The sequence below is a fragment of the Podarcis tiliguerta genome (genome assembly GCF_965153285.1).
Source record: "Podarcis tiliguerta genome assembly, chromosome: 13".
Classification (NCBI taxonomy): Eukaryota; Metazoa; Chordata; class Lepidosauria; order Squamata; family Lacertidae; genus Podarcis; species Podarcis tiliguerta.
Window position 1 is genome coordinate 39,008,493 of NC_139546.1, and position 16,098 is coordinate 39,024,590.

At 48.7% G+C, this 16,098-nt stretch overlaps 2 protein-coding genes across 3 annotated transcripts in view; both read left to right on the forward strand.

Moving 5' to 3' along the window:
* Positions 1-16,098, forward strand: part of LOC310662829 (pyrin domain-containing protein 1-like) — a 742,864-nt gene that overhangs the window by 161,971 nt on the left and 564,795 nt on the right. The window lies entirely within an intron of this gene.
* Positions 13,085-16,098, forward strand: part of STX1B (syntaxin 1B) — a 57,696-nt gene continuing 54,682 nt past the window's right edge. The window contains exon 1 of the mRNA XM_083409944.1: positions 13,085-13,436. Within this exon, the coding sequence (XP_083266070.1) occupies positions 13,407-13,436 (30 nt within the window). The 5' untranslated portion in view covers positions 13,085-13,406. The remainder of the gene's footprint in view (positions 13,437-16,098) is intronic.

Here is a 16,098-nt window from a genome sequence, read left to right on the forward strand (position 1 = left end):
CTGGAGGGCTGAGTTTGGGGATGACTGCCTTAAGAGCAATCCTATAGCGATATCCACTGGGTTGAGTAGGGTTAGGATCCAGTGGATCTCTGGCTGAGCTGGGAGGTTCCCAGCACAACTGGGCTACACCAGCATAGCTCGCCATCCTTGGCTCAGCTGGAGATACCTGGCTCAGCCAAAGTCTGGCATATCTTAAACTGGCATAAGCCCTGGAAAAGGGGTGTTGGGTGGCGGAACCAGAGTGGTGACATAGGCTGGGTCCTAAACGTGTTGGCTTGGCAACCCAGCATAAGTTAAGCCAGCAAAAAAGGGTGGTGTCACCCAAACACTCTTTTAAAGCCTCATTTCCCCTCTGTCAGGCTTGCGCCAGCTCAGCCAGAAATAGCCCCACTCCTGAATGGATCTGCTGTACTTTGCACCAGCTTAATCTACATCAGTTTGTTTTATGCCAGCTTCTTGTAAAAAGGCTGATCCCTTATATTGAGTAAGGCCATTGGTCCATCTAGTTCACCATTGTCTACACTGGCTGGCAGTGGCTCTCCAGGGTTTCAAACAGGGTACATATCTAGCTTTACCTAAAGAAGTTGGAGATTGGAGCTGGGACCTTCTTCCTGCAAAGAGAATGCCGTAGCACTGAGCCATGGCTCTTCCCCGTGCTCATCAGTAAAGAGGGTGAGCAGGTGTAAAGAAACACAAAGGTTCATTGTCCTTTGGCTAGCTGTGTGGCATACATACTGACAGGTGCAGGTTTATCAAGCTAGGCTTATAAAATCTGTATCAGCTGAAATTTCTTCATCTATGCTGCTCTTAAAAGTGGCACTGTCCTCCTTTCCGTTTTAAATAAACCAGAGATAGGTTTGCCTCCTTTCATTGAGCTGATGATCCGAGAGGATCAGCTGCTATTTCTTCAATGAGAACTAATGACTAGGCGATGTTTCCTTAATTAGCAATCTACCTGCAGTGTGGGATCTAAGAAGAGTGTTCTCTTGGTGCTGGGACGTGGGCCAAAAAAATAAGCAGTTTGACTTTGGGCAGATGGAGAAACCAGGAGCTTTATGAGTTCTAGCAAACACCTGGGGTGTGTGCCATAGCCTTGGAGTGTCTGCGTGTGTTTGCACTGCAACTATTCCTCTTTGAAAATCTGCTGCAAGATGAGCAGTTGTTCTGCCTGCTGTTGGGGGGTGGGGGTCTGCTTATAGATTTGTAAATAAGCCGAGTCTCCAGAGCTCCCTCCCTTTCGTATCGCAAGGAAACAGACTCCGTAGAGAGGCAAACCTCCCATCCTTTTTATCAGGGGAGTGAGCCGAGATGCTTTCATTTTTGTGGTAATGTCTAGGTTTCCAGGGGTCTCTCTCTGTGTCAAAGGGCTTGGTAGATTGTGGGTGGGGTGCTGTTGTTGTTTTTGCTGCTTTGCAGGTGGAGGGGCTTTGGCTTGTTGTTGCTTGGAGGACCGACGGAGCTGGAGCCACCGTGCGTCAGGCCAGTCCCCTTGCTGGCTGCCTTGGCAGCTTGCCCTGGCTGTCTGTGTCAATAGCGCAGCCGGTGACTCAGGAGGTTGCAAAGCTCCGTGACGGGAACAGGGATGAACTGATCCCTGCAGCCAAGGCGGAGGAGGTGTGTGTGTGGGGGGGGGAACAGTGTAGTTCAGAGAGACAGGATAGGAGGAATTGTCTCCTGCAGCAAGGGACCCATTGTCTACTAAGGTTGCAGTCCTAAACACATAAATGAGAAAGTCCCATTGAACACAATGGGAATACTTTCTGAGCAAATGCACATGTACTTGTACTGTTAAAATGGGGGAAATGGTGTGACACGGCTGCATGGCGGCTTATGTCTGGCCCTAGCTTTTGTTTGTGTGTGTTGGTGTTTGTGAGAATTATTATTATTATTCATTTCATTTCTATACCGCTTTATATTTTTCAGAAAAAATCTCAAAGCGGTTTAGAACACGTGGAAACATCAAATAAAACAACCCAGAATAAAAAAAATTACTGTAGAAAGTCAAACTATACATTCAAAGCAACACAATTAACAGGGAACTAAAAAATTATCTTAAAGATTTCAGAATAAAACATGACAGACGAGGTCAACTACAGAACGTGCAACATTTATTGCAGTTAACAACGACAATTATATCAAACACGTTGAAAGAAAAGATTGCTAAAGGAAGTCAAATAAAAAGTGCACATTTAAAACAGCATAATTAACAAGGGAATAAAATACATCTGAAGCATAGGAACCTGTCAGCTGCTGTTGCTGCCAGTCTTGCCAATCATGGCAGGCTGCAGCTGCGGAAGCTCAGGCTCGATGACCTGGGTCTGCACTAAGAGACAGCCAATATATTTCCATGCATGGGGTGAAAAGTACCAGGTTGTACCCCTGCCTTCAGGTTTCCCTTAAGCCTCTGGTTGGCTGCTGCGAGAGCAGGATGCTGGAGTAGTTGGCGCATGGACCTGTTCCTGCAGGGCTCTTGTGTTCTTGTGTTCTGGTTCACTTTAGTAGTGCTTGCATAGGAGAACCTTTGTACCTGGTTGAAGGTCGTGCCCTATAAGCGGTGCTGGATTACCTAATAGGCAGATTCAGCATGTGCTTTAAAAAAGGAAGAATTCAACATTCGACATTTCAAAGAAAACACTGAAGTGAAAAATCAGACTTCCTTACACTCAACTGCACACCATTTCTCCGTTCCCTTTTTATTAGTTATCCTCACCAAAACCAGGAGGCACCCTACTGGTGTAGATCAAAATAATATGAGGAAATCAGATCCTGCCATGTGTTTAATATTCTGTTTATTTTTTAAAAAATATTTGACGGTTCAGTATTGCCCTTATTGTTACCTGTGAAACAGCTTTATTCCCACCCCCACCCCCAAATCTGATGCCTGAGGCCGACTGATCTTGTTGTCCAACGGGGGGGGGGGGGGGACGACCTCCTTCCGGTGTCCGACTGCAGTCCCTCTGCATAAGTTATGCATTTCTGGCGCCAAGCCCTGCGTGCTGTTTCATTTTCAGGAAACTATTCCTGGCAAGTTGGGAGCTGTGACACGTTTTTTTGCTCGGCAGTGGAATCTTCCTGCCAACTAGGGTAGGCCTGAATGTGCTTGACTCCCAGCAGACTTGGAATCGTGATCCAGTCTTCCCAACACACACAAAGTGGAAAAATGTAAGACATGCTTCGAAATCACCAGATTTGAACTCTGCAAGAGATTTGGGCATGTTTTTTTGGACCAGCTTTGTGGACTGAAAACAGTACAGGGACATGCTGCCACCATAGTTTCCAAACTCGACGTCCTGCTTGCAGAAGCCAAAAACATTATTTCAAAAGTAACAGGAGCTGAGATGTCAAATGTTCTTTTTTAGGTAGTTTGTGGGATGCATTTGCCATGAAGCACACATGGATCCCAGCTCTCCTTAAGGAACGCAGGGTGAGGGGTGCTGGGTCACTCTCCTGTGGCTTAGAACTGGGAACTCAGCTGAGGGGAGCCAAGGGGCAGTGTCTGTCAGTGGGTAGAGCTTGGTGTGGTATGCACGGAACCCCCTAGTGGCATTTAGTTAGTGCCAAGAGTGACAGTTTGGGGGAAGAGCCTGCCTGTGCTTAAGGGGTGGAGCTTGATGGAAGTGGGGGCGAGTGTAGACTCCATTTTATCCTCCTAACAACCTAGTTAGGTAGCTTATGTGGATAGATTTCAACCCAAGAGCTCTCTAGCACTGCAAACAGGCACTTGTCTGGCTATGGAAGATTTTGTAAACTGGAAGATAGCTGAGAGCTTCCCCTCCCCATCTTCTTCCAAGCCACTGATGTACCGCAAATCTATAACACAAGTGTGTGGGGATAAAGGTAAAGGTAAAGGTACCCCTGCCCGTACGGGCCAGTCTTGACAGACTCTAGGGTTGTGCGCCCATCTCACTCAAGAGGCCGGGGGCCAGCGCTGTCCGAAGACACTTCCGGGTCACGTGGCCAGTGTGACATCGCTGCTCTGGCGAGCCAGAGCCGCACACGGAAACACCGTTTACCTTCCCGCTAGTAAGCGGTCCCTATTTATCTACTTGCACCCGAGAGTGCTTTCGAACTGCTAGGTTGGCAGGCGCTGGGACCGAACAACGGGAGCGCACCCCGCTGCAGGGATTCGAACCGCCGACCTTTCGATCGGCAAGCCCTAGGCACTGAGGCTTTAACCCACAGTGCCACCCGCGTCCCTATGTGTGTGGGGATAGCAGGCTACAAAAAATTCTGGTAGACCGGTGACCTTGGTGGACTTTCGTGCAAGGCTGCTCTGCAGTGACAGCACCCTGCTGGGTTCCCCTAGCCTGTGTGACATGCACCTCCCACCCAGCTCTAGGCAAAGATGCTTGTTGTTGTTTTCTCCAACCCTTTATTTATAGATTTCCTTTGTTTTAAATTACAGCCCTGTGGATTACAAATAATGTCATACCCCAAAGAAAAAAGGATTCGGGGCTTGATATCTGAAGAAGTGTTTGTGTGGGTCGGATCCAAGAAAATCAGGTTCTGGAAAGAGACAAGTGCAACACAGGGAGGGGCTGGTCTGTAAAAGACATGGGAAAGGGGAGGCAGAAGGCAGGCTATAGGACTGAAATTAAAGGATTGTGGGTCATTTTGCTGAAATGGGCAAGACCTAAGTGGGCTATTGGTGTAGTCCTTGATTCCTGTTCGCTGCTCCCTCCACACAGCTATGAGTTGGCTGCTGGGGTGGGTAGGGGTGCAGCGGGGCAGGGAAGAGGCCTAGCCCAGTTCCTGATCCCAAGTATGTACCGTATTTTTCGCTCTATAAGAAGCACCGGACCACAAGACGCACCTAGTTTTTGGAGGAGGAAAACAAGAAAAAAAAAATTCTGAATCTCAGAAGCCAGAACAGCAAGAGGGATCGCTGTGCAGTGAAAGCAGCAATCCCTCTTGTTGTTCTGGCTTCTGGGATAGCTGCGCAGCCTGCATTCGCTCCATAAGACGCACACACTTTCCCCCTTACTTTTTAGGAGGGAAAAAGTGAGTCTTATAGAGCAAAAAATACGGTAGCTATCGGCAGCCTATGACTGAAGGACCTCCTGCAGCCATTTGCCTAATTTCAAGCAATTGGGTGGAGCCCAGAGGGACAGAAATCATAGAAATCATAGAATTGTAGAGTTGGAAGGGACCCTGAGGATCATCTAGCCCAGGGTTTTCCAAACTTGGGTCTCCAGCTGTTTCTTTGGACTACAACTCCCATCATCCCTTCGTATTACATGGTGGTCTTATGCCAGCTCCCATGGGCCAAGGCAGGTCAGGAGTTCTGCAGGACCACAGATAGCTCCAAGAAAGCGATGGGCTTTGACAATGGCTGCATGCAAGCCATACATTTAAAGCACATTTCCCCGCCCCAAAGAATCATGGGAACTGTAGTTTACCTCTTACACTGCTGAAATTCCAAGGACCCTTATCAAACTACAGTTCCCAGGATTTGGTGCGTGCATGTGTAAATGTGCTGGAAATGTATGGTGTATCCACAGCCGAAGTTTGAGAGCAGACAGCCTTTTCAAGCCTCTGTCTCTTCTAGGCTCTGCCTGTCTCCTGGTGGATTCCTAAAGGACCAATCCCCCCCGTCTGACCCTGGTGTGTTCTTAGTAATTAAAGTTTAAGCAAACCACACTTCTGCTCTGAACAGGAACTGTGATCTGTTGAAAACAGTAAGCAGAAATTAATCTCTTAATTTCAGGCATGGAGAAGGAGGTGAGAGGAGATGTGAATGTGTGAACCCAGGGTTCACCATGGCTTGTTCAGGTAATGGGAAACCATGATTTACGATTATGTCTGAACTGGGCCATTGAAACTGATGACATTAATTATCCTTTGAAGATCTTTTTTTAAAAAACTGTCTTTGTCAACCTATCTATTGTACAGTATATAAGACCCAAGTACAACTTAGAACATAGAAGTTGTTATTCCTCTACATATAAATCATGGGGTTCTTTTGCATTCGCCTTGGACATTATCCTTGCCACTTCTTTACAGAACATGCAAAAAATAAATCCAGCTACCCTGTAAAAATGGTAGAGCTGGTGATTCCACACATCAGGTAGGATCTGGAAGCTTGTAAGTCCAATCCATCACTTCCCCCTCTCCCGAGGATCTGCTTCTCAATCAAGTGCGGCTATTGCCCTCCCTTCCACCTGCTGAAAATAGATTCTGGAGCTGATCCCGCGGAGAAAGCTGCCCAGTTAAGTCTTTCTCCAGCCTCCCCCTTTCCCAATTTGCCGCCTTGTTTTTACACACGACCCCTTTGTTATGTCGCGCTCCCGTTCACACGCCTGTGCGCACGACTGTGCAACCAGCGGCCTTCTCCCCCACCCCCAATTTCACAGCTGCACGATCTCATGTTGTAACAAGCTCGTTCGCTTCGGTTGCGTTTTTGTTGTTGTTGTGCCCAGCAGGGGGCAGTGCTGCATTCTGTCATGCAGCGGGGACGCATCCAAGGCAGGCGAGCGCATTGACCTGGGAACATCATCGTACCGAGTACGCTCGCAGGCAGCAGTGGCGTAGCGTGGGGGGTGCAGGGGGTGCCGGCCGCACCGGGCGCAACATCTGGGGGTTAGGGTTAGGGGGCGCAAATCCACGGGTTAGGGGGCGCAAATTACTTGCCTTGCCCCGGGTGCTGACAACCCACGCTACGCCACTGGCAGGCAGCGCATAACCAGCAGCACAAATCCCCTGGTATGCTGGCAAAACGTGGTTGGGTGGACCTGAAAGCACTTCTGAATTCTGTCACACATACACGCCGCCGCCCCCCCAGGCTCTGTATATGCTCAAATGCATATTACAGTGGCATTATGGAATATGCTGGGTTCTGTATATACTTCCATATGTATAAGGAAGAGATTATAGCTCCATGAAGGAGTCAGAGATGGGATACAGGAATCTGCTATAATAATAATAATAATAATAATAATAATAATAATAATAATTAATAAATAATAATAATTTATTATTTATACCCCGCCCATCTGGCTGGGTTTCCCCAGCCACTCTGGGCGGCTTCCAACAGAACACTAAAATACAATAACCTATTAAACATTAAAAGCTTCCCTAAACAGGGCTGCCTTCAGATGTCTTCTAAAAGTCTGGTAGTTGTTTTTCTCTTCGACATCTGGTGGGAGGGCGTTCCACAAGGCGGGTGCCACTACCGAGAAGACCCTCTGCCTGGTTCCCTGTAACTTGGTTTCTCGCAGTGAGGGAACCGCCAGAATGCCCTCAGCACTGGACCTCAGTGTCCGGGCAGAAGGATGGAGGTGGAGACGCTCCTTCAAGTATACTGGACCGAGGCCGTTTAGGGCTTTAAAGGTCAGCACCAACACTTTGAATTGTGCTCGAAAACGTACTGGGAGCCAGTGTAGGTCTTTCAAGACCAGTGTTATATGGTCTCGGCGGCCGCTCCCAGTCACCAGTCTAGCTGCTGCATTCTGAATTAGTTGTAGTTTCCAGGTCACCTTCAAACGTAGCCCCACATAGAGCACATTGCAGTAGTCCAAGCAAGAGATAACTAGAGCAAGCACCACTCTGGCGAGACAGTCTGCGGGCAGATAGGGTCCAGCCTGCATACCAGATGGAGCTGATAAACAGCTGCCCTGGACACAGAATTGACCTATGCCTGCATGGACAGCTGTGAGTCCAGAATGACTCCCAGGCTGCGCACCTGATCCTTCAGAGGCACAGTTACCCCATTCAGGACCAGGGAGTCCTCCACACCGGCCTGCCTCCTGTCCTCCCAAAAAAGTACTTCTGTCTTGTCAGGATTCAACCTCAATCTGTTAGCCACCATCCATCCTCCAACCACCTCCAGACACTCACACAGGACCTTCACCGCCTTCGCTGGTTCTGATTTGAAAGAGAGGTAGAGCTGGGTGTCATCCGATGCCAGGATCCAGCCTGGGACCTCGTGTACATGAGACAGATGCTCTCCCACTGAGCTTTGCCTCTTCCCTCTATAACTGCACCATTGACTGGGAATCACAACTAGGGGCAGTGCTGTTCCGCTCGGGTCCTGCTTCCGGAATTCCCCTGGGCATCCAATTGGACGCTATGAGAGAACAGGATGCTGAACGAAGATGGGGCCTTTGACTCGATGCAGCTACAGGGTTTCCTTAGGTGACGGATTCTAGCTTCGCGTGCTCGTCCACATACAAATCCTCCCTGCAGACAGAAAACAAGTGTAGCCTGGAGGAAAAAGTCAAGCCTCAGCTCTCAGGTTTTCTGTGCTGGCTTTCTACATGCAAGGAGGAGCATCTGGCAATTCGGTCAGCCATCTGCCCCTCAAAGAGGTGCGGTATGTTCTTCCGTCTCACTCTTCCACTTCGTTGCCTCATTTGGCTGCTCTGTGTATACCTGACCTAGTCCGTGCTTACTACTTTGAGGAGGGGGAGAGAGATCATTGGGACAACCCCCCCCCCCCGCCCTAGATCTGTTCTCCAAAGTGGTGGCAAGTTTAACCCTATTGCCACAGCCTCCATACCAACTCTCTCTCCCCCCTTACCCCTGGTGGGACAGAAGAGACCAAATGTAGCCCAGCTGAGTGATTTTTATTTCAGTTTTTTATTATTATTCCTCCCTTACTCCAAAGGGAGCTCTGTTTTGTTTTGTTTTGTTGATCATTTGCAATGCTATAAATTAGGTAAGGCTGAGAGATGGTGGACTGGTCACCCGGTGAGCTTAATGATAGAGTGAAGGATATGAACTCCTGTTTTCTCAGTCTTAAGTCCAAATCATGCACCAGATTGCCTGATTGGTGCAGCCTAATCCTTGTAGACACCACCTGCTCCCATTATAGAACATTATTAATCAATCAATTAATTAAATTTGTATACTGCCCTATACCTTCAGGTCTCGGGGCAATTCACAAGATAAAAATCACAACAGAAAAATACAAAACACATAATCAAAACAATAAAACCAACCCAATAGCCCTACCTCAACACATTTTAAAAGGGGATTGGATGTCAGCCTCCCACATCCCATAAGAAGATTCTGCTGGATCAGACCAGTGGCCCTTCTAGCCCAGCATCCTGTTCTCACAGTGGACAACCGGATGCCTGCAGGAAACTGGCAAACAGGACTGGAACTCAAGAGCCCCCTCCCTTCCTGCAGTTTCTAGTGACATATTCAGAAGCATCACTGCCTCTGATCCTGGAGGCACAGCCCAGCCATAATGACTTGTAGACATCGATAGCCTTATCAGCTACTAATAGGTAGCTTTATATGGCATTTCCCGCATGGTTCTAGTGGTGTATGTCACCAGCTTTAATCACGGTCTTCCATCCAGCTATAGCCAGGGCTGCTCGGCATATTTTCTGCTTTGCGATGGTGACAATGTTAACAGCGACAGCAAGCATGATTCTAAAAAAAACACAAAAACAAAAATCTCCTTTCAAAGCTTAACCGAGTTCTGCCCCAACCCTAAACCTACCACGCTTATTTAGGAAAATATGCTTTGTTTCTGTTAGTCACAAGAAAAGGAATGTAACCTATTGACATTTTGCCCCCAACATCTTTTTTGCGTTTTTCACCAGACACTGCCTGCATGCTTCAAACCTTTCCATCCTCAATGGCTAGAAACTTGCTGGGTTCCCCCTCTTTTTAAAAAGTCGAGACGCTCATAATGCAGACTTCTGTGCCCACTGCTCAGCCTGTGCTGTGCCCCTGCCAAGTACACAGAGGCCCTGGTTGTAATTATTAATAAAGGCTCTGTCTTGTTATATATGTTATGGACAGGAGCTGGCAGCCCAACTAGCCCTTTCCAAAATTTATTATTGTTAATGTCATGCCGTCAGTTGTGCACGGCACTTCACAGAAGAAGAAGAAGAAGAAGAAGAAGAAGAAGAAGAAGACGACGACGGACAGGGCTCTAACACACTGTCTACAACAGTCTCCCCCCATCTGGTGTCTTCCAGATGTTCTGGAGTGCCTCAGCCAGCACAGCTGTACTCCAAAACATCTGGGAGGCTGATCAAAAATTTGACACATGGAGCCAACAGAGGGAGGTGAGAGCAAAATGCATTTGGCTCAGGCTTAGTTTTGATCGCCGTTGAAGACTACCTGTTCCTTCCGATGGCAGTGAACCCATCGTTGCTTTCTGCTCCTGGCTGCCCCTGAGCAACAGAAATGTGTTCATTAGCAGAAGCATGCCCCTTTCGCAATGCCTGGCTCTTGACAAAAGTGCTGCCATAGGCTGTCACGCCTGGCGGGAGCAGTCAGTCTAATATAGGTGCAAAATTGACCCTAGACTTTTAAGTTGCTGCTATGCTTGGCGTTGGGCCTCTGGATACCAACACCCAGTTGACAGCTGGGCATGCCGTCCAGAGCCTGCGGCAGATGCCCTGTCTGTCAGATGGATGAGCTGGCCCAGAACATGTGTCTCTGCGGAGCTGCCGTGTGTATGGTATGGTGACGTTACTGGTTTTTTTTAAGGCGTTCCCACACTGAAACAGGAAACCTTGACAAATGCTTAGAAAACTCTCTCATCACTGGGCTTGTACTTAGGGCTATCTAGGTCACTGAAAGCACCCAAAGAATTCTGGGAACTGTAGTTTGTTAAGGGTCCTGAGAGATGTTAGGAGACTGCCTCTTCCCCTCAAATAGCTACTGTTTCCAGAGTAGTTTGGCAATCAGTTTACATTCCCCAGAAACTCTGGGAACGTTACTCTGAGCACCCTTAAGTACAGTTCCCAGGATTCTTTGTGGGAAGCCATGACACTATTGAAGTGGTTCAATAGTGCTTTAAAATGTACAGTGTGGCTGTGGACCTAGTTAACCACCAGCACACTTTAAACACACCTTTCTACTCATAATCAGGTCCATTAAAAAGGACAGGATTGTTCCCCAACCCCTTTAGCACGTGGCTCATGTTCACAGTTGGGAGATTTTGATCCGTGTCAGTCACTATATGGTGCCCCATACACAAACCCACACCCCTTTTAGACACCCGAATAACGAGCCTGAAACAATTACTGGGCACCTAATCTAGAGGCCACAGCGTGACCCAATCAGCCCTTTCATCATTCTGCTATGTTTTTCAGACTTTCTAGCTTCAGCGAAGCATCTCTTCACCAACCTGTCCGCTGAGGAAGCTGTGTGAATTTGTGGGGACCACTGCACACTGGAACAATCCGCCGCCTTTCACGGGTGGCTTTCACAAGATTCGTTGGCCATAGCCAGATTCTTGTGGAAACTGAGCATGTGCCCAGAAGAACACACTAAGATGCTCCTCCTGGAACAAGCTCATTTGGAGGTGAATGCTGGTAGGATCGGGCAATCTGTCCTTCTGGGAAGCTTGCCTGCCATTGATCTCCTGATCGAGGAATTCCCTAATAAGCTTTGGAGGGGTGTCCAAGGTCCCACCAAAAGCAAAGCTTAAAAGCCTCTACTTGGTTGCATCCACAGCCTCAGTGGCTAAAGGGTGGGCTGTGTTTTTCCTACACTAGGCTTGTGAGTGAAGTTCAAATCAGCATGAGCGGTTGTGAGTATGGAGGAGGATGCCACCTACAGATCACAGCCTTGTACTCTGTATTAATTAACCCAGAATAACTGGCCTCTCCTCCCCATGTAAAAACATAAAGAACATAAGAAGAGCCTTTCTAGAGCCATTCAGTGGCCCATCTAGTCCAGCATTCTGTTCTCACGGCAGCTAACCAGATGCCCGTGGGAAGCCCACAAGCAAGACTCCTGCAGTTACCAGAAAATGGTATTCAGCAGCATCTCTGCCTCTGACCATGGAGGCAGAGCTGGAGCCATCATGGCTAGCAGCCACTGATAGTAGTTGTCCTCCGTGAATTGGGCAGATCCTCTTTTAAAGCCATCCAAGTTAGTGGCCAACACTGCCGTCAGAAATCGTTTGGAATCCCTCCCATAAGTCCATGTTGAAAGAACTGACCATTCCTTATCACACACTCTCTGTCCACCCTGGTTGTGAGCAGGGCTGGCATCGCACCCAAGACCGATTATTATTATTTGGGTGGGTGGTGCTGTGGTCTAAACCATGGAGCCTCTCGGGCTTGCTGATCAGAAGGTTGGCAGTTCGAATCCCTGTGACGGAGTGAGCTCCTGTTGCTCTGTCCCAGCTTCTGCCAACCTAGCAGTTTGAAAGCACACCAGTGCAAGTAGATAAATAGGTGTCGGGAAGGCAAACGGCGTTTCCGTGCGCTCTGGTTTCCGTTGTGCCAGAAGCGGCTTAGTCATGCTGGTCACATGACCCGAAAAGCTGTCTGTGGACAAACGCCTGCTCCCTCGGCCTGTAAAGCGAGATGAGCGCCACAACCCCAGAGTCACCTTTGACTGGACTTAACTGTCCAGGGCTCCTTTACCTTTTTTTTTGCATCCGAGACGCAAAATCCCACAAGCACCTTTCCCCCTCCCCATCTAGCGGTAAAAATAAAATAACGGCCATAACTTCCTTTTCAGACAACTTGCTGCCCGAGACAGCCACCTCACACTGCCCAATAGTAGGACCGGCCCTGGTTATGAGCAGCAGAATGTGATGTTAAAGGGGAGGAAACCACAAAGAGTCCAATAGCCCCTCGGAGACTAAGAAATGTGTTATGGCATGCACTTTCATAGACTCCACTTCACCAGCTGCAGAAGAACACAGGTATCATCCCTCTGGAAGTTATTAAAGGGGAAGTCATCTCTCTGTGTGTTCATATTACTTACATCCCACTTCTGTATGTGGCTCCCGTGATCTCCCATCCCAGTTTCCGTCTGGTTTTATGCCTGCTTATCTTCGGTAGTACTGCAGCAACCTCAGTTGCTCCCAGACCATCCCTTGTCGTCTCCCCAGTCCCGTCCCCCGTCCCCCCCCCCCCGCTTGCCGCTCTGCCTCAGGAAATAAATCTGTGCTTAGCAATCTCAAGTGAATTCCCCAGGAGGCAGCAGCTATTGCAGAAGAATTAATGTAGAGTCCAGGCCGCGCGATCTTATAGGTGATGCGGTGCCTACCGCCTTAGAAAGCAGCCCTCGCCTAGGATGCCCCCTCTCTCTGGCAGACTACAACTCCCATGGCCCCTCGGGTGGGAGGGGGTGCAGCGAGCATGCTCAGCTTCCCTGCTCTGCTCCCCCCTCCCCTCCCCGCATCTCTCTCTCCCTCTCTCTCTCCCTCTCCTGCATCTTCCCACCCTGCTCTGCTGCATCAGCACCAACCTCTCTCCATCCTTAGAGCATCTTCCTCCTCCCAGCTTGGCTGAGCGGGGAAGGCTCAGTTTATCCATTACTGCAATTACCAGTAACCTTCCTTCCCGCCCTCCTCCTCCTCCTCCACCACCACCCCAAAGAAGAGGGGTCTTCGCCAGCCACCGTGTCTGTCTGTTGAGCCACACGGAGGGTGGGGGAGAAGACCCACTGAGGACCCACAGCCTCGCCAGGAAGCAAGCGCAATGAAGGATCGCACCCAGGAGTTGAGAAGTGTAAGAGGCAATTTTCGGTCTTCCCTTCCCCCACCCTCCCACAACCTTGATTTAATGCCTGGGGGCCTTGTCTCTGTCTCCCGGCCACCCAGCCCCCAACCCTGTAGAGAGGCAAGTGGGGAGATGTATTTCTTATATTCCCTTCCTCCAACTCTCCAAATGGCACATAACAATTATTTTATTCAGCAGTCACTAATAGGCAAGGATTTAATGGTAGGAGGAACACTCTGTATATCTAAATTGTGGTGTGTGTGTTTTTTGAGCGCGCGCGGGGGGAAGAGAAGGTAGCGGTCAGATTATTGAGTGGGGGGGGGGAGAGAAGCGATCCACTGCGGGATCTGTCGAGAAGGATGTCTCAGGTTTCCAAGATGGGGGAGGGTTGGACTTGGCATGGGGAGAAGAGGGGCTCGTCTCTCTGCAAGACAAGGGAAAAGGCTGCCTGGTTGCATTTCAAGAGGGTTGAAATCTCTCCAGCGAAGAATTACACAGCCATGTATCTGAATGTGGGGGGGAGCGGGATGAAGGTTTTGTGAGGTTGTTCCATTCCCCCAGAAGTATGGGGAGGAATTGGGGGACGCATTCTGTTAATGTACATGTCCGTGCGTATATTAAGGCGATTTCCTTTCAGAGTCAGGGGAGAGGGTGTTTAAATATCTCATTTTAAGTCTCTTATCCTAGCCAGTGTATGTCTACAGAAATTTGTGTGTGGGAAGACACAGTCAATTTTTATAGGTCATCCCATTCCTCCCCTCCCCAAAGAGGAAGGGGGGTGGGTTGGAGAGAAAGGAATAGCCCTTAAGGCGTCAAATATTTCAGGAAGTGTGAGAATGGAGGGGGTGGCTGGGCAGGGGGGGGGAGGAGGAGGAAGAGGAGGAACTTTCTCCCCCCTCCCGCTTCCACCAGCTTGTTGGGAGAAGGACTGTGATAGATGGTTTTTCTCCTTTCACCTCTTTGCATTTTTTTGGGTGGGGGGAGGGTGGGGGATGGCTGAAGGTTGAGCCAAATTGGATGTGACAGATTCTGTCTCAAGGGGAGAGGCACTGGGAGGCAAAGGAGTGTTGTGGGGTGCATGCGTGTTTTATAGCCCGGTGTGTTAATGTCAATTCCTTGATTAGCACAAAGCACTCACGCATCGATATGTTAAGAGAAGGGTCTAAGGGGAGATCACAGAAATAATTCCTAAGAACCCCCCTCCTCCACTTTTTATAAGACCGCCCCTTACACACGAACTGCTGTGCTCCAACCTGCCTCTCTCTCCCCCCCCCCCCCCAATCCGTTTTCTGGTTTGCTGAGATAGAATGTGACTCTCATTTCCATTTAAGCCTGGAGACACACAGCAAATCTTTGGCTCCTCTCTCTCTCCCTCCCCCCACGCCGCTCCTTTCCCTCCCTCCCGTCCCCCACCCCAGAAGGGGATGGAGTCATTCATACAAAATGTTTTCAGTCTGTATGTAAAGCAACAAGAAGTAAGGAAGAGGCTTTCTGTGGTCTCGCTATGCCAAGTGGGCTGATGGAATTGGAGTGATCTACTTTTCTCACGTCCATCTAATTTCTCGTAGTTCTTTTTTAAGTTGGGATTGTCCGCGATCTGGCAAAAATAAAACAAGATTCGTTTTGTTTTATTTGGACCAAAACAAGAATCACAACAAACTCGCCATCTCCTTCTCTCCTCCAAATGAGATTTACTTCTTCTTTTTTAACAGTTCCTGCTGTTACATGGTCTGTCCTGTTCAATTTTAGCACCTGTGCTGTTGTTGTTTTTCTGGCCAGTTTCAGTGTCTTTTGTGTGAAAATGAGGAGATGTGCGCTTTTTAGTATCTCTCTGTGTGTGACAGAATACCACGGTGTGCGCGTCCCTGTGTGTATAGGGACAGGGCTTTTGTTGCATATTCATCTCTCTGGGTCTTTAACGCTCACCCTTCTCGGACAGAACAAACATTATTTTTGTGTGTGTGCAAAGGTTGGAATTGCACATCCTCTCTGGATCCCTTTCTCCCCAATGTCTTGTGTGCATTTGTGGGAAGCAAGTAGAAGGGGCTCCTTGGCCAAATCATCTTTGCGGAAGGAATATGTGACACTATCACCCAGCGACAGAGAACAGAAATTCAGCCATCTCCTTCCATCCCAATTCCACAATTGAATTGCAACCCCGAAGAAATAATTCAGTGACCTTTTCAAGCGTTGGGAGGATTTCTCTCTCCCCCCCCCCAAACCTCAGTTTCTGTTTTTCTTATCCGAGTGGAGCAGAGAGAAACCGGTTATACTCACCATTGCATATGCTTCCATCTGCAGTAGCAACAAAATCGAGCTATTCCCTTCTCTTTTAAACAATGGGGGGGGGGGGAGCAGATGCAGTGACAATAAAGGAATCTGTGTCTGTGTGTGTGTGTGTGAGAGAGAAAGAAAGAGAGAAAGAGTGTGTGTTTTAACATATATATATTTATTCAGCAGCTCCTCCCCTCTGCCTCCCCTTTATTCTGCATGGATTACCGGGGGGGGGGGGCGCGACGACGGACCAGACAGAAAAATTGTTGAAAAATTGTGCAGGCTCCCGATCTGGGAATAGCTTTAGTGGCTGCTTATATAGGATGCTGGTGATGTGCCCCATCAGATCTGCTCAAGGCAGATTTCTTTTAAAATGCCATCTCCATCTCTCTCTTTC